At 43.2% G+C, this 23,771-nt stretch overlaps 1 protein-coding gene across 7 annotated transcripts in view; it reads right to left on the reverse strand.

Annotated features, from left to right (window-relative positions):
• Nucleotides 1–23,771, reverse strand: part of LOC146178361 (RNA-binding protein 5-A) — a 42,979-nt gene that overhangs the window by 5,471 nt on the left and 13,737 nt on the right. For 3 of the 7 annotated variants that reach the window (XM_084578178.1, XM_084578177.1, XM_084578179.1), the window contains 11 exons: nucleotides 19,882–20,109; nucleotides 18,752–18,791; nucleotides 18,506–18,563; nucleotides 18,351–18,386; nucleotides 14,794–14,886; nucleotides 13,370–13,420; nucleotides 7,909–8,176; nucleotides 7,486–7,604; nucleotides 6,264–6,483; nucleotides 5,005–5,204; nucleotides 2,497–2,550 (listed from right to left, as the gene is read on the reverse strand). In XM_084578178.1, the coding sequence (XP_084434304.1) occupies nucleotides 2,497–2,550; nucleotides 5,005–5,204; nucleotides 6,264–6,483; nucleotides 7,486–7,604; nucleotides 7,909–8,176; nucleotides 13,370–13,420; nucleotides 14,794–14,886; nucleotides 18,351–18,386; nucleotides 18,506–18,563; nucleotides 18,752–18,791; nucleotides 19,882–20,109 (1,367 nt within the window). The remainder of the gene's footprint in view (nucleotides 1–2,496; nucleotides 2,551–5,004; nucleotides 5,205–6,263; nucleotides 6,484–7,485; nucleotides 7,605–7,908; nucleotides 8,177–13,369; nucleotides 13,421–14,793; nucleotides 14,887–18,350; nucleotides 18,387–18,505; nucleotides 18,564–18,751; nucleotides 18,792–19,881; nucleotides 20,110–23,771) is intronic. The other 4 variants (XM_084578180.1, XM_084578182.1, XM_084578181.1 and 1 more) reach the window with 4 other exon arrangements.

Genomic DNA, 23,771 nt, shown 5'->3' on the forward strand with positions numbered 1-23,771 from the left:
CACGAGAGGGGACTCTAAAAGAATTGTGACTTGATTATCAAAACAATGCTAAAAAGGTCACGCAGTTGCCTTTTAAAGGGGTCATGACAGCTAACATTTGAGCATTAACTGATTACTGCATTTCACTCCACATACGATAAATTATAATTCCTCAAAATTTGACCTCATTTGATGCAGTAGAAATTTTTTTAATGAATTTTTTTATTAATTCGAAAGCTGCTTCCTGGTTTGGCAACCATAGGCCACTGACGTTAAAACTTATCATCCTCATGTCGTCTTCTATTCGCGGTGTTGGCTGCACTCTCGCACGCGCGGCATGGACGGTGGTCGCTGAGAGCTTTTTTTTTTTTTCCCCTTAAGCAAAAAAAATTTATTTGCATCAAAACTTTTATTCACAGAAGTATAAAGCAGCAACACATTAAATGACCCTGTCATCGCCCCTTTAAGGGAACACTGTAGATAAGCAGAGGTTGGCCTGGATGGCTATGCTACCATATTCTAACCTCATAAAGATACTGCTCTCACTGAGAATGTTGCCTTTATAGCCTATGAAAGGCGTATACAAACAATAACAGACAGGTCACTATCACCAGCCAATTTTTCACCGCAAAATGTGTGCATCAACACTATTTGGGTGTTGATATCAGAGGCTATGCTACACTGCCATTCACGTTGAGACATACCCGTTCTTTTCAATGTAAGGACGACAAAAGTTTCAACCAATTGGGAGCAAAATTTTAAAATTTGCTTCCTCACCCACAAATGCACCTTGAGCTTTTGGCAAAATGCCAATGTAGCCGGAGAGCACTAGACATTCAAATTTCACCGAGCGCAGTAACTGGATAGAGCTGGCTTCTCTGTGCAACTTCAAGAATAAACCTGGATGATGCTCGTAGTCGTCGCCATTTTGTGAGGTGTCTCCGCGTCTCATTGTCATTGTTCCTTCGTTCCGTCCGTGTTGCTTGCTTTGTTCCACTGCCTACCGTGTTCTTGGTGCCGCATCACGGCGGGCCAGTACGCAAGTTATACAGCTGCTTTTAAGCTGAAAGCTTTCGAGTACGGGCTACAGCATGGCAACCACGCTGCCAGCAGGCACTTTGGCGTCAACGAGTTCTGCGTAGTACGCTACTGGAGACTGCGATTGCAGTGTCGACACCAACTCGGATCAAGTCTCTGGTCAAGAGTAGAACTGTATGGTCTGCTGTGAGCACTATACCACGGAACGCGGGGAGTGATGATGAGGCTTCGTGCAGTAAATAAAGTACTCTTGGCGACCCTGTACTTTTATAACAAGGGTAAGTTCTGCTTAAAAGTAATGTTTTAGTTATATCTACAATAGCTGACTTAAGAATCCCGATTTGCACCTATTTAATTTGCTTTTAGCACTCCAAAACATTTGCTCGAAAATTTTCCCTGCATAATTATCGCACCCAACTTAGCATCAATTTTCTGTAAAAAAAAAAAAAAAAAAAAGTGAGCATTATGCGAGTAAATACGGTAAGTTATGTGTCTGGTTACAAGAATTCAAGTAAAAAAAGCGCTGCGAAATCGTAAAAGTAACCAGCTTATCACCCAGGTGCTAGAAGCAGCCAAAGCTATAAAACATCAATAGCAGAAATATCCTTCAAAAATTTATGTCTGTTTGACAGAGGGTATCAGCGGCTTTGAGTAACAAGTCTGTGAATGTAGCTACTCAGACGAAAAATAAATGAAAAGTGAACGTGGCATTTCTGAGTGGAGTTGGAACAGGTTGAATAGCAAACAGAGAGTTTATTTATCTTCGCCAGAGCAGAACCACTTCTGTTTTTATGTCATTTGTTTTGGTCTTGGCTTTACTATGCCTTGCTTTCAAGGCACAATGGCTTGTTTATGTCAGCGGCACTAGCTGAGCACTTTCTTTGCATTTACCAGACAGATTTGTCGCTCATACTGAAATGCAACGTAATAGACAACTGTAGCTGCTACTGAACTTGGCTATGGATAGTGTCGCATCTAATGTTAAAATGTGTGTTATAAGCAAGACCGAGTGCCAAACTTTAAGGCTAATTTGTCCTTTATAGCCAATCGTCGTCTACATCCAATGTCTGTTAAAAAGGAGGTCCAATTAATGAAAGTCATAGGGCGGCCAACCATTTGGGTGTGGTGTCTCTTATACTTGATTGTTACATCCGTATACCTTATAATGGGGCTCAACTGTATTCAGGAGGATGTTTCGCTGTTCAACATTAAAATGATCCAATACAGCTAGGTGCAAAATAATATTTAAAGTTAAGCTGTATTAGGTTCTTAAGCGCTGAGAAAACACAACAGAAACAAAAAGGATGGAACAGGCTGAGCTGCTGAACTGCACCCCTCAGACTTGTGTGCTGAGAGTTTCCCTGAGCTGGTTCTTTTACTACTACAACTACTACTACTAAAATGTGACTTGCTCTTTTAGAAACAGGTAGCGCCTCACAGACAGACGAAACAGTGGGGAACATGTTTAGAAACACTTGCCTGGCCTTCTGCACCACCCGCGCTTTTCGACAGCCGAAGTGTCTCCAAGTTTTGCTGCAAGCAGAGAGATAGGGAGAAACTGCGTAAGAATGGCGCATTGCCATCAGCAAAGAAAATCAGTGATTACAACCCCCATGTGATGAAACCTCCAAGCAAAACAGCACAACTCTGCCCAGGGGCAACTACAGCTGAGACACAAAAAAAAAAAAGAAGGTAAACAACACAACAAACAAGACCATAAGCAGCCCACAGAATGAGCAGTGTCCCACCCAAGGACATGCATTTCAACTCTGACTGTTGGCCATGTCACATGACTCCTTTATATAGGTCATGAATAAGGCCCCGTGTTTACAGCAATTCTGCAAAAAAATTGTGCATTTAAGAGCCTTTCAGCATTTTGTGTCAGCAACCAAGTTCTGTTCATGAAAACATGGACATCAGTACAGGAATGACAGAACAGTGGGAAAATGGCTGTTCTGCTTTATTCGTGCAAGTAAAACCTCGTTGATACATTTAAATAGTAAATGCCAAAAAAAAAAAAAAACATTATCCGGGAAAACATTATGATCCCAATTGCCTAATATAAATAAAATTACCTGCTGAATGGGGTACAAAGGCATTTAGAATTCAGAATTGCACTGCATAACAGTATAGATCAGCATTTATAGACATAAGTATGCACAGCTCCTATTTTAGCACTCGCAGAATTCAGTCCATATTTGCATTGTCCTAAGGGAAGAGATTTAGCAACAGATCTGGTTCGCATGATGAGCAGGAATCGCTGCCTCAATTGTTCCAGGATGCCTTGCCTCTTACACCATTGACATGTGGAGAAGCCATCGCAAAGGCTTACTACAGTCACCACGATTTTGCTCATGCTGCTTCCCCCAGACCTGACCAACTTGTGTGCAAGCGAATACAGTAAAAGCTCGTTAGTTTGAACTTCATGGGACCGGGAAACAAGTTCGAATTATTGAATGGCCTCAAAAAGCTGACAAGGGCCATTTGCATTACAATAAATTTACCATATTTACTCGCGTAAGGACCTCCTCGCATAATGAACCCAGCTCCCACTTCTGCCACTGAAAATTAGAAAAAAGCAAACAGAAAAAGCGTTCATTAGCCATCTCTCTATTGCGTGCTGCCACCGCCGCATTCCACCGCACATTTCTTGGCAGTGCGCCAAGATATCACAGTGTGCAGTTGGGAAAAAAAGGTGACTTGGCAGAGTGCCAAAGCTTGTCTGGTTGTGCAGGCCTCGTTTTCACTTTACCATGTCACGTTTAGGGTGAGCGCCGTCCTCTGCCACACTATCATTGGAATGCGTGATAGTGTAAAAGCCTTATGAAGGAAATGGTGCTAACAGCTGGCATCATGATCGCGACTGACCGCATGCTTTCGTTGATGACTTATGGGTGGAATAATGAACGATTCTGTCGCAAAAAGAAGAAAAGTTTTCCCTGCGTAATGATTTGATCATTTATTTGGAAGCCCATAGCGCCCGTCCGACGTCATATCCTTTCATGGGCATTGGCTGGGACTGTGCCGACACAAACCAGCTAACCCTTCATATATTTGACCATACCCATCATCCATCATAACATCCTTTATGTCCAGAGGTAATAAACATCACAAAAAATCCGTATTTCCGAATTCATGAGTATTTAGTTGCAAGCTTCGAAGCTTGCACAAAAGAAAAGAGCAGGCGGCCGCCACCACGACCGTTAACCCTTCCGGTCATGACAACATTTCGAATTAGCGAGCTTCACTGCAATTGTAGTTATCAAATGGCTCATGCCTATGCCCTTAAGTCACTGCAAAAGAAGCCACTGCGTTTCTCTTCATGAAATCATGTTTCTGCCGGAACGAGCTCGACTTTCTTTCATGCTTTGCCCCGTTGTATCAAGGCACTGCAGGAAAGCAACTGTAGCAGGTGATCGCCACCGATCAGTTCTCACGTCACGAGTACTCGCTAGCCTATGTCCGGTTGATCACAAAACATATTATAAGAACACAGTTTATCGACATTTCGAACAGGGAAATCATGTCATCTGGGAACGTATTTACCGAGAGGAAAATAGCGTAACTCTATGGGAGATGATTTACCGCCAGCGATTCTGAATGTATGAAACGGAAAATCGTATGAACCGGGAACGTATCAATGAGGTTCTACTGTAGTAGTTTGGAACCTCAGGAGAATTTTAGAAGAAATACTATTATATCATTGTAACGCAAACTCAAACTATTCAGGCAGCTCAAAGCTGAGGGCATGGAATACTGTATTCTTTCTTGTCAGTTGACAGAGTTTACATTTTGCTACCCCAGAAAGTTGGGAACATTTGACATAGGGGTCATTTCATGCAGATGGCCATGATGCTTAAGGAAGGGGAAAACGTCTCTGGCCGCAACAGCGACCAAAAGAACCCGGATATGGTACGAACCTGTATATAATAAGAGGTGTGATTAGCAAAGCAAAGACAAAAACCGTATGCATGCGTGCATACACACCTTGTGGAGTCCAGACAGCTGGACGTGCTTGGAGAGGACCTCCCGGGAGGGGAATTGGCGCTTGCAGAGAAGGCAGGCCAACTTATTCCAGTCCAACAGGTGGCTCTCATCCCCGCCGGCCTCTGCCTCCGAGTCAGAGTCCGAGCCACCCCCGTACTCGGGCACCAGCATGGTCTCGCGCACACCGGTCACGCCAGCTACTGAAAGTGGCGCAACATACAGGTGGCAATGCTCAATGCCAAAAGCAAGCTGTAGAAATGAGCACCAATGATGGTAGCACGCCTGTTCACCCAGTGCCCTTGTCGAATGCATTCTTTTCAATGCTGGCAGACTAAAAATACTGTACACCACAGATGAACGTAACGAATCCCATCTTTCAAGTACAATGTGTTTTTCCGAGTCTTTGGTGCTACAAGTATAGTGACAACTCAGGACCAAACATCTTACACAGTGAACTAGCAGATGTTCAAGCACAAAACTTGCAGAGGAGCACAGGACAAAGTTAAGTGCAATTGAAGTCGGAACACTCTTTGTCCACTTCACAAGCCATCCGTTTTGCATGCCGTGCATAGTGCCAAATGCTTATTATAGCAGCCCTACCAGTCACTCCACCTTAGCCCATTGCGATTTTGGCAGTGTGGGCTGGGCAACATTGTTTTTGTTTTGGTCTTTTAATTGCCCATATTAACTTCAGCCACTCCACATGCATCAAGGCGTGCTTAGCAAGACAGTTCTTCATAGCGCAATTTTGATGAGTAGAACAACAGCCCCATTCACAAGGTTTCACTCCATGGAAGATCCAACTATGTGAACTACAACAGTGACAAGAAATGCACACAACTTCCTGCTTTTACACCTATGAAAATATTCTCACACTAGCCGGCCCACACGTCACTCCCTTCGACAAGGTTATGTAAAAGCCAAAGAGCCATGCCAACTATTTTTACTTGGGACAATTATGCAAAACTGCATAGGTAAAGCTTTGCCACTCCAATGGTCTATTTTGTGGCCCTGCTTTGAGTTTGTATTTCAGGCAGTATCCATAATTGAATGTGCTCATTTCACACTGCGTACATAGCCACCATAGTTCCTTCAGAAACAAAAATATGGTATTAACACAGCTTTATAGTTACTAAATATACAGTAAATACTGATTACTCAGGACTAATGAAAACTGGGAAAACAAATTGTATTAATTGAAGTGTAAAGTGTCAAATGACTAAAAAAAAAAAAAAAAAAAAAACTTTTGAAGACCTTACCGACAGCTAGGGGACTCTCAGGCACGCTGGGCTGCAGCAGGCTGCCTCCAAAGGCAATCCGATCCACGGGGGGCACGGCTTGGTGCTTCTCGAGGATGGCAAAACCCGCGTCAGCCGCGGCTGACTGCCGCTCATCGGCCAGGCTCTGGGCAGAGGCCGCCAGGCCCTGTTTGGCACTCTCCTTTTTCTGGTTGAGTGTCTTGGCCCACCGCTCCATGTCCTGAGGACACAACAGGCGACACAGGTTCACATGAGGCAAATGCTGTCGGATGTGCACACGGCAAAAAGGGGCCTTGATGGGTCAACCACAATGGGAGAAGGAAACAGTGGGCTGTTAGCGAGGTGAAGGTGAAGTTTGCATTCAGGTTTAAGTTAACTTGAATGCTCTTACAAAGTGGACACCTCAGTACTACCGTATAAACCGAAATATAAGTAGAGATTTTTTCATTAAGAAAGCAAGCTAAAGTCACCCCTCATTTTATACAGCGGTCTTTAGCAGAATTCGAGACATAGTCTGGCAACAAGTGGCGTGCCTGCTCACGAACGGACATGTGGCCGCTCTCTCAGCGACAATTCAGCGTTTCAGAAAAGAGCATGCGGTGCTGTGGACAATATCAGTTGTTCGCATGCAACCTTTCAAAAAATGCTGCGTAAGCAACATGCTTGATGGAACTAGACAACACACTCTGGGAACTCTGGGCGGTGGCGAGCAGCAGAGTCGCCTTCCAAAAGTTTGGAGTGAGGTCGTAGCTTCGGTGATGCAGACACACAGCCGATGTAAATATATACACTTCTCAACTTTATTTTTTCTTGTTTTATTATTATTATTATTATTATTATTATTTTTTACTTCATGGTAAGGGGGTCGGGTCGACCTATATTCCCACTCGTCCTAAATTGTGGCTTATACGGTATTTAGGTAACCACAAGCAGCAACAAGAACTATATAAAAATGCATACACTTAGCTAATGCAGATTAGCCTACAACAGACTCGGAGAGTGTTGTATCAACTTGCATTCCACTGTATTATGCAGGTGATTAGCTCCCATAACGTGGTGCCCTAAGAAAACACAACGCACCAACGCATCAAAGAAAGCCGAGAGCATAACCAAATCCGACCACATATTATTCCAGTTGGCCAGACCAATGCTGAATTTCAAGTGACCCTGCTCCCTGACAAGAGACTACACTCGAATGATGCCAGAAAGACAAGGGGCTTACCTTGGCAATTTTCTTGGCAATCTTGACCTTGTCCTCCTTGTCTTTGCCCTTTGCTCCCTTGTTTTTGTCATTGGCATCACCAGCTTCGCCAGCCGCCGCGGTTCCAGCCGCAGCAGCCGCTGCCAAACAGGTAAAAATTTCCTCCATTAGAACAGTGGACAAGCTAACACACAAGTTAGGGAGCAATCTGTGACAGTCTGCCTTTTTGACACGGCTCAGAATCGTTACAGGAACCTTTTCATCTAAATCCCTGCACAGCATTGTCTTTCACAGTTACCTGCACCTCCAGAACGTTGACCCATTCGCATCCAAAGACTTGCATATTGTACCCATACCATCTCAGCATATCAAAACAACGCTGTTTTTCCAGTGCCAGTATGTGTGCCGCATAAAAGGGTTTGAAACAATGCAGCTGTCACTCACCGGCTGCTTGGTCGCCAGTGGCAGCTGTGGTAGTGGTGGCTGTGGACGTGGGCGCTGGCAAGTACGTCTGCTTTTCATTGTTCCAGTACATATACTGCTGCGCCTCGGAATTGTAGTAGTAGTGTGAGTTGGCATCATAGTAAAGACCTGTTGAGGGGTCGTAGTAGTAGCCAGACTTCTCGTCATACCGGTAGGTTGAAACATCAGGCACCGGGTAACGTGGGTAGCTCACGCCATCGACGACAACAGTGCCCAAGCTTGATACAGTCTGCAGAGAGAGAGAGTTGATGGGTTGTAGCCGTGGTCGCCACAAAGACAGAAGCCTCTTCTGCGCAGCGACAATGACCATTGACAGTGCTAGGCTCTTACGAACGTCTAACTCCGCAAGATTACACTCACCCCCACGTCAAGCAAACATTTTAATGCCCGTTGGAGAAGTTGGAGTTTGTAAAAGGTGTGTTCAGATAAGAATAGTAATCGAGGTCAGATGACCATTTTTTTTGTTTTCAATTAAATTTTTATTTGTGATGGGTAAATGTCTTGACACAAAGAAATGGACTTTAGTTTTGCAAGACATGGAGTAGTTTTCTCTGTAAGAAATCATAATATCACTACGGGTGAAAAACATCGATTTTGCCATTTCAAAAAGTTGAAGGTTAGGAGCCTTGATGCTTGCAAGCAGTAAACTTTTGTCGTGAATTATTTTTTTACTGAGTAAATTCATGCAACCTTTACATTAACCAGAGTTAATAAAACATCTTTTCTTGCCGAACTTGTCTAGTAAAAAAAAAAATCGCAAACTTTGATCCAATAGCAACACGCTGTAAAATGTTTGATTTTCAATCTTCCATGCTGGCATGAAGAATTGAGTTTTGTCACTGAAACTTTTTGCCTTCATTATGGAGGCTATGTTTTAGTTGCAGCCATAATTTGCGGCTCTTGACCATTAGTTGTTTTCTCCACGACGCTTCAAATTTAGCCAAATTTCAAAAACAGCAAAAAAAGGAAAAACTTTCGTTCCAATTTCAAAAAACATCTTCAGTTTTTTTTAAGATCTCCTTGAAGAAACCTCAGTACCTCAGAATCAGTAAGACCTAGAAAGGTGTTGTATTATATTGTTTAAAATTATAAATATTGGTTTAGTTTGTGGAGTGTAAGTCCCAAAGCAACTCAGGCTATGAGAGATGCCGTAGTGGAGCGCTTGTACTGAAAATTGCCAATATTTAGCCCTATGTTCTGGCACCATTCAATAAGTAGTTGTCATTCAATTTTACTTACAACTTGTTCCTTATTGCTGCAAAAATTTGTAGCTCTAAATTTTATATTACTTCAAAATTGGCCAAAATTCAAAAATATGTAAAAAATGGACAACTTCGATTTTCATTTAAACCACCTAAAAACAATACTCAGTTCAGAAATATTAGGCACTAAAATGTATTGCACTATGCAGAATAAAAATGTAAAGATAAATATAAAACTGAGAGCTCAGTTTTTAGTCTATATAATTGCTTAGGCCTCCCCTTGAGGAGTAGAAATTCGAATATTATTTGCTGAATTTAGTTAAATTTATCTCATGTAATATCCAAAGCCTTCTCTGTGATTATAAATTAGTGTTCTGTTTGTTGACGATGTTGACGATAGCTTCAAAATGGAATAAATTCGCAATTTCTTGCCATTTCGTGGGAAGACGCAAGTGACGGTTTAGCTTTTAATCTATCCTGTATATTTTGTCGTTGGGCGGTGCAGTGGTATTCAATCCAGCTCTTCACTTTATTATTTCATATCTCGGTTATGATAAATTTGATAACTATGTTTTTGAAGACTATCTTCCTCAAGTGGGCTTACGTACTATCATAAGCAGAATGCTGTGCAGCATGGCAGAATTATATCTTTATGCCTGCGACATGAATAAGCCAACGCGACTCATTCGGCGAGACAAAAAAAAAAAAAAAAAAAAAAAAAAAAAAAAAAAAAAAAAAAAAAAAAGCGAATGCATTATCGATTTCAACTGCAAACCCTCGTGTCTCGTGTTTTGGTCGAGCCTTTTCGGTTTATTTTGCCTTGCAGAATAAGCCATGCCGGCTCGGCAGAAGAATGGGCACCTCTTGCGCTTCGTTTTATCGCGTTTTCCCCCCTCTCTTGAACACCACGGCTGCATTGGCTGCATCCGCTTCGTACCGGCCGTTGCCAAACCAGTTCCCTCTCGTTCCTTCACGCACACGGCTTGCAAACGTCACAATGCCGTCGCCCGAACTGTTTTCTCTCATTCCTTCCGCGCGTGGCTTGAAAACGTCATGCAGCAAACGGCCAAGGGTGATGCGATAGTCTTTGGGGAAGGCGCACCTTCCAGTGTGTGGTGTGGAGTTCGATATATTGAATGACTGGAAAAATTGATTTCGATATACAAAGCAGCTTTTCTATACTTTCACATGGGATTTTCAAGGAGACATTCCGTGAGTTCGATATAACCAAAATTCGAATGATCGTTGTTCGAAATATCCGGGTTCGAAGTTAAACAGTTAGAATACACGTTTTCTGCAGGAGAAATTTGTGCATTATACAAACAAACTCCTATACAGCGGAATGACCTGTATAACGAAGGATTTTGCTGGTCCCGCCCGCATTCCTATTTTTCACATGTACTGGTCTTCATTGTAGAGGCCTTCTCAATACAACGAAGCTGCGGTGAATTCCAAAGTTTTCGGTGTATGAATTTTTGAATATTCAGAAATTCCGAATACGAATAAGAAAAATATCCCCTTCAGACGCGAAAAAGATCTTTGCAATACAAAATTATCTGAAGGCCATTTTGGGTTCTCCATGCTTCAAATGACGTGTCCTGAAGAAACTGAAAGGAAAATTTTACTTTTTTCATTGTCTATTGCAATTTCCCCATTTGAGGACAGCGTGCCTCAATACAGAAAAACGTTATGCATGCTACTAACAGAAAGTGTGATAGTGTCCTTAGCAAGGTATCAGGCACTAAAGATGGTTAACGGATTTGATGGCAAATAAAAGATTTCATTTCATTTCATTATTGCTCGATTTCTTAACTCAATCAATTCAGAGTATACTTATTGTGAAAAAGGTAAAAGCGATTGCTCTGAGCAGGCACGCACAAAAAGGTGTGGCCCTTCTGGCAGCGAATCCGACACTTCGCAGTGCATCCTTCACGGCGACAGCGCTACGAGTTGGGTGTTGACCTCTGGCCAGTGGTTGTAGCCGCTGCACCTAATGATAGCTGCTATCAGTTGCAAATGCAGTCTAGCCTTCATAGCAACAGGCTCTGCATACTCACTACTTGGTCAACCATACTATTTTTGAGCTGTTGTGCTGCACGCGATTACGCTGTTTGCAATGTCAGTTTGGAGGGCCATCATGTCCAAAATACTTTATTGTGCAAGCTTCTTAGCAATTGCGTCTAACAGGTACTCTATCCAGCTGTTGCACAGTGCAAAAGACAAAAAGCTAGAAATTACCCTCAACTGCCACTTTCTGGTTCTTGACCTAAGAGGGTACAGTGACATAAGGAAGTAAACTTTGTCGACTTGTTGATTTTAGCGTGTTTTGGAACACCAAAAACGGCGCTTTTATTGCCTTTTTGCACAGCAGGGAACACAAAGAAAGTGACGCCGAACACTCAGAAAAGGAGTGTGCTAGCAGAGACGGCTGAGGTGTACTGTCTACGAACAAGGACGCTAACATTTGAAGTGCATGCAAGGCTAAATATGATTGTAACAAGGATGATAGACATTATTTCACAGTCACGGGCCCTTCCTCCAATAAATAAATGCTAATATTTTGGTCAGCGCAGATTTTTAACAGTGCAAAATGACAAAAACGAGAAGCAATTACTGTTAGTTCCCTAGAACGTAGCTGTGTCCATTTTTGCCGCTCTTTCAGACAGGATTTCTCTTACTCGACGGAAGATGGCGCCAGTTGTCCAATAAAGCGGCTCAGAAAGCGTGCTTTGAAACATTAAAAATGGCGTTTTACGCTGCCTTTTTGCACAGCAGGCCACACAAAATTCGCATCCCTATACAGGGACACGGTGCCCAAAGGGGATATACGATATACAAAGGGGATGTACGAAAAAAAAAACTGACAAGAACCATTTGCATTATGTAAATTTATATTTAATTGCGCAACGAACCCGCCGCATAATGAACCCACCTACCTCCGATTTCTACCGAAGAATTTGAAACAAACAAAGAAACAAAAAAAAAAAAAAAAGCATCAGTAGTTAGCGCGTCCCTCCGTTTCACGCTGTCACGGTCCACAATGCATTTTTTGGCAGTGCAACAAGATGCTGCACAGCGATAACATCACGGTGTGTTTACCTCTTGATGTTAGCTCTAGCAAGGGGGGAAGTGAACTTGGCAGGGTGGCAGCGTTTGCCCGGTTCTGCAAGCCTCGTTTTCAGCACATTTGCTTTATCATGCCATGGGCAATTGGAGCGGGCGTTGTCTACTGCCACTCAATTATTGGAACGCGCGGTAGCAGCAAACGCATTTTGAAGCGAATGATTCTAAACGTCGGCGTCATAATCGCGGCTGATGGCATACATTCGTTGACTGGTGGAAAAAGTTGTTCTCGCGTAACCCTGCGTGCCCGTTCGAAGTCATAGCTTTTCATGGGCGTTGGCTGGGACTGCGCCGACCGTGCTTATCTGTATTTCCGAAGAGGATTGGAATTAACAAGCATTTAGTTGCGAGTTTCAAAGGTTGCGCGAAAGAGAGATCAGGCAGCAGCGGTCGCCAGAGCCTACCCTCTGGTGTCACCAGCCGCAGCGCCGGCCATGGCGCCAATTAGGCTTTACTCACACTGTCATGGTTTCACATGCTTTCATCTGTCACCGTTTTGGACGTGCGCAACCGCTAACTAGGCTAGTCTTTCGCAGAGGTTTTTTTTTTTTTTTTGGCCGTATGCTGTGTGCCAAGCCACCTAGATGCTACGGCATGTAGTTCGAATTATCCGTAGGGGAACCTATTCGCGTTCAAATTAACGGGCTTTTTGTACGCAGATCTCTATGGAGCTTGGCCGGACCAAGTAGTGTAGTTCGAATTATCAGAAAATTCAAATAACCGAAGTTCGAATTAACAAGCTTTCACTTTACAGGATTACAGAGTAAAGACTGTGAGTGAAAAGGTCTCAGAAGAAGCCAGGTCCACTTGTCGAAACGTTGGCTCAGCTTGCGAACTGAGGCTCCCAGCTCCACTCTTGTTCAGTGCTCTTTCATTCTGTGTAGCCATCTTCTTTCATTCTACCATGGTTCGAGCCAAGTACCTCAAGCACAACAACCTCCAGATACAAAGCTCCTTCGTATGCGCACAGGCACTAATGAATCTGCCTCCAGCAACTACCTCGAAGAAGAAACAGTTCAGTGGCCCCATGGTGTGACACAAAGAATGAGACTAGGGGGAGAGGCAAGACGACAACAGCAGCAGCTGACCACACTTACAGCGCCGGCCTTGGGAGTGTGAGCGTTGTGATCATTTGTTGCTCCGGAATCCTAATGTGGACACGGGGGAGGCAGGAACACAGGGCAAGTCAGGCACTGCTTTCGTGTGAACCCGCAGGGAGCAACATTCCCTTTTTTTTCCCCTGACTACTCGAAAAGAAAGTAACGTTTCCCCATAAACGCGCCCAATTTATTGACATGCTCAAGCATCACATGGAGCTTGAACTCCGTGCTTTACTCTGTCCAAAACGCCTTTGGCGCAAGGACACTTGGCTGCATCCAGCCATCCGAACCAGCCAAGCCGAGCCAAAGTAGCCAGCCAGACAGTGTCAAAACTCTACCCTGCTAGGACAAAACGACATGATTCTGCTCTGGTGGGCCGGTCAAGGTCAGTTTTCTTTTTTTTTTTTTTTCATTTGCAGTCACCTTTCCTTTTCTGCCTTGGAAACCTCACAAATGGCACCATACTAAGCTAAATTTTGGAAAAAGTATTCCAGCATGCCAAAACCTCTGTGTGACCTCTTCAGTGAATAACGCAGGTGTGTAGTTAGCTGCAGAATTAGTATTTATTTTTTTATGTGGTTGATGGGAGGAAGGAACAGGGTCCCTCTATAACTCATTACATATGAGAAGACGGGCAACTCATTACATATAAGAAGACTGGCCCCAATTTAAAAAAAAAAAAAAAAAAAAGAACACTTTGTTCTCAGCACGCAACTAAGAGTGGGAAAAGATGGCATCATAACAGCAGTCATCAGGTTAGCAGATCTTAATCCCCTGCTCAAGGGGGCAATGATGCCTGTCTACTAGCTAGAGCTTGCAAGTTGAGAATGTAAAGTGGTAACTCTCTCCACAAACCTCATAGAGAAATCCGCGGCACAACATACCGTACCCGGAGGACTGACATTGAATATGTTGAAGCAACTGTTCGCCAATTTAACCATAGCTCAAGCTTACTTAAGAGATGCTGATTGAAACTAAGGCAATTGTTACTACCCACCAATTCACCACAGTGAGCAACAGCATAGGGCATCAGCAGTAGGAAACAACTTTCCCTTAATACCCAAATGCTAAAAGCTCTTTAAAGATGCAACAAAGTGTACAAAATTGTGATCACATGCAAACAAAAACCGTTGCAAAGCACGAATCACCAGCGCACCTAATTCATTCAGGCTAGTGCTCACACGACAAGAAAACACATCCCCTTAAAGTTCACCCTATTTGACAGAAAAAAAATCAAGGCTACTTCAAGAGAGACTCCAATTATGTTCTTGGCTGTAACTATACAACCAAGCACTAGGCCATGTTCAAGCCGGTGACAAATGCGTCACTTTGGTGGCCAAAGCCGCCTTCTTTGAGGAGTGAGCATGCCTAAGGTAGGAGGAGGAAAAGGGGAGGTGGGGAAAGGTAGGCCCAGTGGTTACCTGGCCAGCTGTTGTAGGGGCGGCGGCAGCCACGATGCCCGTTTCGGGGGGATGGGGACCATACGTCACAGGCGCAGCCGCCACATTCACTGCCTGCACCACACCCACACCCCATTAACACAGGTCTGCACCGCACTCTTGCACGACTACCAGCCATGGGGCCAGACAGTGCTTTCCCCCCTCGGCCGAGTAGTTCTAATCCATTGTAAAATCTCAGTAAAACGCATTACAGCACTGACCAGCCAGCATAAAGTAAAGCGAGAGTTCCAGAGAACACCTATTCCCTCCTTTGCACACAGGAAGTAATGAAATAAGCGGTTTTGCACTTGTCACAGCTGAACGATAGCTGGTTTTATGAACCGTTTTATGGCAAGTGCCTAGCTCCCCCTTCACTTGGATACATGTACACTTCAACAAAAGGCTGACGAAAGAAAATAGAGAGAAAGTGGAATTTCTACAAAAGTAAGAAAGAAAAAACACCATGTGTTCTCGACTGCACATATACTACCTGATACAGATGTCCTGCTTGTTTCACAGCAATATCAAGGTTATGCAATTAGAAGTGAGCACTTAGCTCACTGGGCACAAATAACTGGCTTCTCTGCGGGAGGGCCGAAAAGTAAAAATCCAAACCAATGACCCAATACCGATTCTGAATAAGCCATACTCACGATCTCACACAACACACTGCTCACATTACAACTGGGCAAGCTTGCGATGCAAAAAAAACAAGCTTGTGATGGTTTTGTTGTAAAGCAGCCACCTGTGGTGGAATGACTCCTAAATTTCAAAGGGCTGCGACCAACTTTTTCAAAAGCTGCAGAGGAACTCTGAAACACTTGCCAAGCATTCTCATCTAAACGCCTGCGAAGCACCTAACTTCGGAGCAGAAAATAACCCAATTTCCAGTGCAAACTACTAAGCTTTTTAGTATCATGGGAGCCAGACGATCAAACTTTGCGCTCCCATGATGCATGACTTACATGCAAATGACGTCAGTTTTTTTTTGCTCCCTGACCACAATACACATTGCTATGATATATAAGAACTTTAGCAAGCAGCTTTGAGAGAAGCAACATCACAATTACTTTCAGCTCGCTTCAAACCCGGCACTCTTCAGCAATCGGTGCAAGTGGCTAAAGTTAGTAACTGTTTTACCTAGGAACAACAGTCTGTTGACAATGTGGATTTGAGGAGACTGAAAGTTAAAGGGGAATTAAAAAGAAACAGCACTAAATAAAGGATCTGTAACATGAGACTAGCAGTGAAAACCTAAGCAAACAACCAAAGGCAAGACATGCATAACGAGAAAAAAAGAAAAATCCCGGGATGCAATCAATCACATGCAAAACAATTATTTTCAAGCAATGAGGGAGATGGGAAGTATACTTATGTGGTGCCATTTGTCTTATTGTAGCAGGGTCCTAAAATTACCCTTGCATGGCCAACCCAATACAGTTAAACCCTGATTATACAGAAGTCAGTAAAATCAGCACTTTACTTCATAAAACTGACATTTCTCGACATCAAAATTTGTCTCGTGGAATGCACAGAATAATCTAAAACATTTCCCAGTCCATTCATTGGGAAAAGCTTTAATTGTGGTGAAAGTTCATGCAACACGAGTGATGAGACATGACGCATGAACACAGTTGTCATTTAACCATCATCGTCGCCCTTCTGAACTACTAGGTCCCAATCACTTTGCGCTGATTCGACAGCAAGTTTGGCCGGAGCCGGGAAAATGAAGGCTGCAGGCCACGCCTGATTTCTCGCCTCGCTTTCTCCCCATCCGCAACAACAAGAACAGTGTCCTCAACCACACCCGAAGAAGTGAAATCAATTTCTCATTGCATATCCAAATTTTGGTTATATGCACTTTTGCTGTGAAAATTTAAAAGGACAATGCAGAATGGACACTAAAATTAGAATTAAATATAACAAAAATTACCTGAAAGTGTTTACAGTTAATTCCAATTATTTGCAGTTACAGAAGAGGTGAAACGTTTCGCGATCGTGTAGAGGACACGGTGTGACAATTTCAGTTACCTCAACCTTTGCCACGGCTCGCATGATGCATTTACGAGAAAGGGTGGGGAGAGGGGGCAGTAGAGGCACCATGGCCAGGCAAGGAAAGAGCACATGCAGTCACGCCGGAGTCCTGCAAGCAACCGCATGGTTGCGATGGGTGCACATTCTTATCCCAAGACGCCGAAACAGAGGCGGCTCAGCACGAGAGAATAAGTGATGCATGCTCAGAGATGTACGACTATATCCCCTGCGCGCACATCTCTGCACCAGCGCCTATGCAAAGCAGCGATTCGTTATACTGCAAACAAGCCCGCCGCGGACCAGCATTGCACTGCTATTATATATGCATCAACGTTGCTGGCACCTAGCTGCACGCAGACCCTGGCAACGTCAGGAAGCCGACCCAAGAAAGAAAATAAAATACTGCCCCAATTTGTTTTCTTCGTTCTGTTATTTCTCACTGCTTTCAAAAATGAACCCTTCTAGTGCCACATTCCAAAGCAAAAGGAACGATGACAGCTGCATTTGCCATGCAAACGTGCTGCTAGTGCTGGAACACGGCACACTGTATCAACTGTGGCTGCTCGCTGCAATCACAGATGTTACTTTCGTGCAAGTCTGTGTTTTATCAGCGTGAAACTTGTATGGTTCTGCCAAATGCCCAGTAATTCAGCGCTACATAAGACAGGGCTGGCCTAACGAGTTCGTTTTATCAAGGTGAACTGCTGCAACATGTTTGTCACACGTTTTCAAATACATGCACTTCAATAGTAGTAGCATTCGGAAGTTTAATAACTTCATAATACCGAGCAATTCGCTACATGGAGGTTTGATACACAGAGGTTTACCTGTATAGTGGTGGGAAATATAATAATTTCTTAACAAGAAACTCATTCTATGAAGGTTCATTATTATCCAGGTTTAGCTATAGCGTGCCTAGAAGTTAAGATTTAAATTAAGAAGATTTTAAACCAGATTACACACACATACCCATGAATTCACCGAGATATCTGCCGATGTGTAAGAGCAAAGCACAATCGCAATAACAAAACTACAGAATCCCAGAATTCACAGAAGGAACATTAAATGACAAAACAAAATATACCACACAGCTGTACCCAAGATTTTCATTCCTTGCAGCCAAGACCTAAGCCTAAACAGACAACACATTCACACTTTAACGCCTCCCTAGCAAAAAGTGGATTCTCCTGCCTCAGAAATCTCGGCTAAATGAAGCATGGAACAAAGAAAGCTTCATACAGCTTTAAGAAACACTAGATGCAAGTTATTTAACTTTCTAACACCATGAAACTGTCCTAACGTTTTCATTCTCTCAAATGGACTGCACTAATCATTCTTGAAATTTGTGAGTACTAGTTCCTCTACCCTAAACATGCTTCTTCAGTGCAAAGCAAAAAAGAAAATGGGTAAGAGAAAGCCAAGGTTTCAGAACTCACATTTTTCCAACAACACAATGCTGAATAAAACATGCAAAAAACTTCAGTCGAGGAGTTCCACAAACTCACCTGCGGAGTAGCACTCACACTAGGTGTCGCGGCAGGCTGAAAGGAGAAGGGAGGAAATTGTAAACTTAAGTGGGGGGGAATGTACAATTAAAAGTGATGAGCAAATTATTCAATGAGGTCCCTGCTTTTCCATTTGTATCCTTTCTCCCACCAACCTGATTTGTCCACTGCGCTGCTGCCAGAGCAGCACTTGCAACGCTAGCTGCGACAGCACTGGAAGAAGAGAAAGGATGACAATGAGCAACATGTAAAATGAAAAAAGAAAGGAGGAGGAGAAGCAGCAAAATGTTCAATTCCAGTCCCAAGAGGACAACATAAAAATTGAAACAACATCCCCCTGAAACCCAGAGAGAGGGCCGCAGGTTCAGGCAGATACGAGGACCACGAAGCGGGAGACTTGCCTGGAGGTAACCCTTGGCTTCCGAGCGTAGGCAACGAGCACTGCATATAGATGCGCCGCATGAGAGAAGCCTTGTTTTAGGACAGTACAAAAACACAATGCACACAATTGCATTGGCCAAGCCCTCGCACATGCTTGACCACTGCAGCAGGTTTACCTCAAAAGTGAACTAAAAAATGAAAGCAACCCGCCAACATGGGACTAAACATCACCATAGCCAGAAAGAGCGAAACTACCAGATTTAACAAAGTAAAATTGGCTGGAGTTGGCATACGACACATTTCAAGCGGCGACCTGGAGCATAGCCCTAACTCATGAATGAGCATAGTTCACCAAATCAGGCCTTTTGGTTCGCGCAGAAAGAAAACATACAGTGTATTGCCTATTGAAACATGCCGTCAGAGTCCCCGTAAAAACGTCCCCATGCAATCACCATGGCAACATAGCAGAAAACGACATTACAAGGCTCTATGTGAATTAGTTTAGTTCTCAGGTGCGTGCATTCTTGCCTGCTCAGCCAATTCTGCAAGACATTTCTAGGAGCACATTTGACGGCAGCCATGAATAGGTCGTCTGAAGACTGCTGCACCATGTCACCTTGCAGCGTTTGCCCATCCCTTGGTTGAATGTTGCAGCACAAGAAGGCACAGATGAAAAGGAACAAAGTGGACAGGGCATGGTGCTTGACCACCCCTAACCTTCATTCTGAAGCAAACCGGTACACCTCGTTCCCTTTGCATATGTCTTCTTCTTGGGAGCTGTAACCTTCAGCCAAGCGAGCATCAAACAGCCAAAGCTTAGAGGAAAACCCCAACATAGAGTGAATTTGTAATATGGGAGTTATTACTCATTCGCGTCCACTCAAGCGCAGCCATACAGCCACAAAGGAAAGCCATACAGCTTTCTCAAAGACTTGTAGTTAAAGAAAAATTTGTCCTGGTCCTGGGATCGAACCTTCCGGGGCAGTTGCTCTACCAAGTGAGCTAACTGCGAAGGCTAGGAAGGAAGGTAGGGCAAGAATGAATTGATCGGTAACTCGAAGTGGGATCACTGTTAGTCTAAAGTCCCTAAACTCTGCACTAGTCCAAAATATTCTGCCCTGTCCCTGGCAGCCATGTCCAGCCAACGCACCTTGTCGGCCATCTATGTAGAACTGCCCGCCCAGGTTGAGCAGGAGATCGTCCAGTTGTGCAGCCTCAGCCACGGTGTGCAGTTCGACGTAGCAGAATCCCCTGGAGACACCTGTAGCGGGATCCCGAGCCACCTTGAGGCTCTTGATGGGCACATTGGTCGTCTGGCCTAGCACAGCCAGCACCCGCTCCTCCGTTGTCAGCACATCCAGGTTGCGAAGGAGCAGTGCTGAAATGCCGTGGGGACACACATATACATCATACCACAGCCAACATGAGCAAGGCAAACTGAACTACACCCTTTTGCCCTTTGTGCTCCTGACCTTACAGGACACCTGGAACCTATATACTACCACATAAACTTGTGCAAGGACCGAACTGTTTTTGTTTTTTTTCTCCCTCTGCACCTTAATAGGGTATTTCGGAAGGAAATGGGGGGGGCTTTCTTTCTTCTTTCTCTATTTCTCTCCTTTTCTCTCTGTTTATCAGACACCATTGAAATCCAGTCTAGGCTAGCCCTTTATTACGACAACCTGCATCTTAAGACAAATTAGAGCGGGAAGTGAATCCTTTATGAGATAACTTGTTGAAAGTCAGCAGGGAATGACAACGGGCAGGAGCTGCCCACAATTAAAGAGACTGGTGAATCGCTTTGTTAGTTGGCAGACATCATATTACACCGTCAGTTTCGAGTGAGAGCTAAGGTGATGAAATGTGCGTAAAACTATGCAGTACCGCACTTAATTGCAATGATGATATGGCTGCCAGTTCAAAATAGAACTTTGCATGCGAGGTCCACAGCCATCAGTGCGATATGGCTTCCGTTTCACCTGCTTTTCTGCTAGCTTTATTGCTGAAAGCATTGTAAAAGACAACTGCAATCTTACATTACTTTCAGGCTATGTCCTGTGTTCTTTGTAGCTTCCCACGAAGCATGCTGCGCAAGATAAATTAGTCAAATCTCACTACAAAGGAAGGCACTACAATGAAATTCCCCCCACAAAATATTATTTCAAATTCCACGCCAGCAAGCCACACAAGGTAGGGTTGTGCAAATATTAAGTGAATAATGCGGCATTCGATTTAGTCTTTGAAGCGAATAGCGATAATACAGTTGAACCTAGCTATAAAGAAATTGATGGGGCATGCGAAAAATATTTTTGAAGTAAAATAAGCCAAAAAACACTGTCATATGGGACTGCAAAGTCCAAAAACATCATTTGTTTTTTATAAATAAGTCGGTCAGATGCTCCTGCATCTTTATTCTTTTTTTCCACGAGTGCTGTGGCGCAATTCTCACACTCAGTGAGCAAATTTGCATTGCAACATCATCATACTGGGCACCAATAAAACCGTAGATCACATGATATGTGTCCATGACATATTTAGTTTATGAGCGTTAGTGCAGATGGTAGCGTTACCAGATATGAATTGATTGTGACCCTAGTTTAGAAGAAAATAGAAGCTTACATCTGTGCCTTGTGTACAAGGTAGCCAACCCAATCGGCATTACCACCACCAAGCAATGGTGGTCTCATGTCCGTTTGAATGAATGAGTTAGTAGGAGCACACATCGATTTCAGCGAAAGGTTTCAGTGAAACAAAGCAATGCGGACCTACAGAAGTGCACAGATGGATGGCAATATACTTATTATTACTGTCAAATATGTGCATTAAATCCAGATCCGTGTAACAAACATTGTGTTGAAGAGGAAACACGCCCCATAAATGGTTTGCTGTGGTGAGAAATTTGTTCCATTCTTTTCTATGGCGAGCTGACAAAAATGGGAAATAATAATAATAATAATAATACTTTATTTTTCCTTTACTACACATGTATTTTTTTTACACATGTGCAGCGCAGTCACGTTACTGAATCAGGCCGGAGGAGCAACTGTGGCTGCGGAAGTGTGGTGCCAGATTCAGCCACACCTGTAGGCTGAACTCTGCAAGGGGCGTGAGTCAGTGCCACGCAAGTTTAAGACTATTAACCATGTCTGAAAAATATGTCAGCGCCTTTCACATTTAATATATGCGTCACGAAAAATATGATAGGTGCTTACGACTATGACATTTAGTTCCCTTTAGTACTGCTGTTCGAAAACTGCCTAATGCAAGTTTCAAAACATTATACACTTTTATTTTGTTTAATTTTTTTTTATTTAAATTGCATTTAGGAACCTGTCAGCATATGCTAATGACCTGCCACTTGTTTCTTGCACTGCTACCTTCCCAGTCTCAAACTGTTCGGTTCGATTCGAAAATATCTGCTTCGTTTTCAAACTTATTCATGTAGAATAACTAGGCGCGTGCGTATGAATAGTCGAAATGCCAAATACGAATCGGACATGTTTGTCAGTCAATTCATATTCAAAATCTGATATTCTAAATTTCCAGATGTATGAAAATGACCAAACATAGCGAAAATTTTCAAGTTCAACACAATTTCCCCACACTGTGCGCTGCGGCCATTTCGTAAAAAGGTACCTTTTGTGAACGGGGCTTTCCAGACAGTGCGCGCAAAGCAAAGCACTTTAAGAAAGTGGAAGAAAATAATGTTTTAATTTTGGTTTCATCTCAAATGTTGACAACCGTCGCACCGATGTTCATCAGATAAAATTAATGTCATGCAAACAGTTTTCGAAGTTTTTCAAGCCCATCTGATAATTCAAGCTTTCAGTTAATTCAGACATTTTTTCTGGCCCCTCATAGTTTGAATTAAAGAGAGTTTACTGCATTCAGCGGCGATAGCTCTACTTGATTTCATGCCAGCCCTTCCTATACAAAAAATTGGTATAAAATTTAGTTTTTCAATTCTAGTGTAATTTTATTACCAATACTCTGTGAATTCTGAAGTAAACAAAACAAACAGTGATTACTATTTCTTAATTTTCTATTTTTCATTGATCAGAACACATTGGATATACAAAGGCACTTTTTTTGCCATAATGATTATCAATTTGCATTCAGCAATTTCAATATTCGCACACTCCTAGAAATAAGTATTCTCCTCAAACTAAGAATCCACTATTTCCACATACCTAATACAAGGCTGTGCCATTATTTCCTCCCACATTAAACTGTTCTTGCAGCAAGGTTCCGCTTCACTGAAATGTTTTTTTCAGAATGGCCGATTTTTGTTGCTTTTTGTTGGGGATCTAAGCATGTCATTGTCTGATTTGGTTTAAATGGCTGTCAAACTCTAGTTGCACTTTTAAAACTGTTGCCGACACTCCATGTGGAATTGAATTTAATGCACATACATGTGTGAAAATGTTGCGATCCTGCGCACGATGACTCGGCATCAGCCTACCTAAACCTTTGTGACTGCGAACCATGGCTGTTGATGTAGAGCAGCTTTAGGCTTTTCTCACTTGCTTTGCTGACAAAGGTGCAACAGAAATCAGTTCTGCATTCATTTTGATGTGAAGTTGTTGCGTCAACAGTGACCAGTTATGTCACAGGTGAAAAGTGGTCACTAGTTCCAAAGCATTTTCAATGCAGCTTCAGTTCAGAGGAACTTTAAACCTAGAAATACCAAGCAAGTGGCGCACTTTTGGCCATCGCCAGGTATGGAATAGCTGCGCTATAGTTCCCCCCTTTTTTTTCTTGGTGCATCTAGTATAGACACTGCTGCATTAAGGGCAGAGTGATGGCAGTTCTAGATGCAGTCTCAAAAGAACAATCATCACATCCTTGATTTGCCTGTAAAGCGCATTGTAAAATGTCTTCGAAAAATCAGCGTGATTGCATACATGGCTGTACAAAGCTTCAATTCTGATGTTCATCCCTCTGCACACGGACGTCTCATCCCCAGAGAAGTGCCTAGAGGCAATGCGCTATCAGCGCAAAACCTGAAGTCTACCAGTACGAAAGTAGGAGTGCACGAGG

The sequence above is a fragment of the Amblyomma maculatum genome, chromosome 9 (genome assembly GCF_055883805.1).
Source record: "Amblyomma maculatum isolate TAMU_Amacu chromosome 9, ASM5588380v1, whole genome shotgun sequence".
NCBI lineage: Eukaryota > Metazoa > Arthropoda > Arachnida > Ixodida > Ixodidae > Amblyomma > Amblyomma maculatum.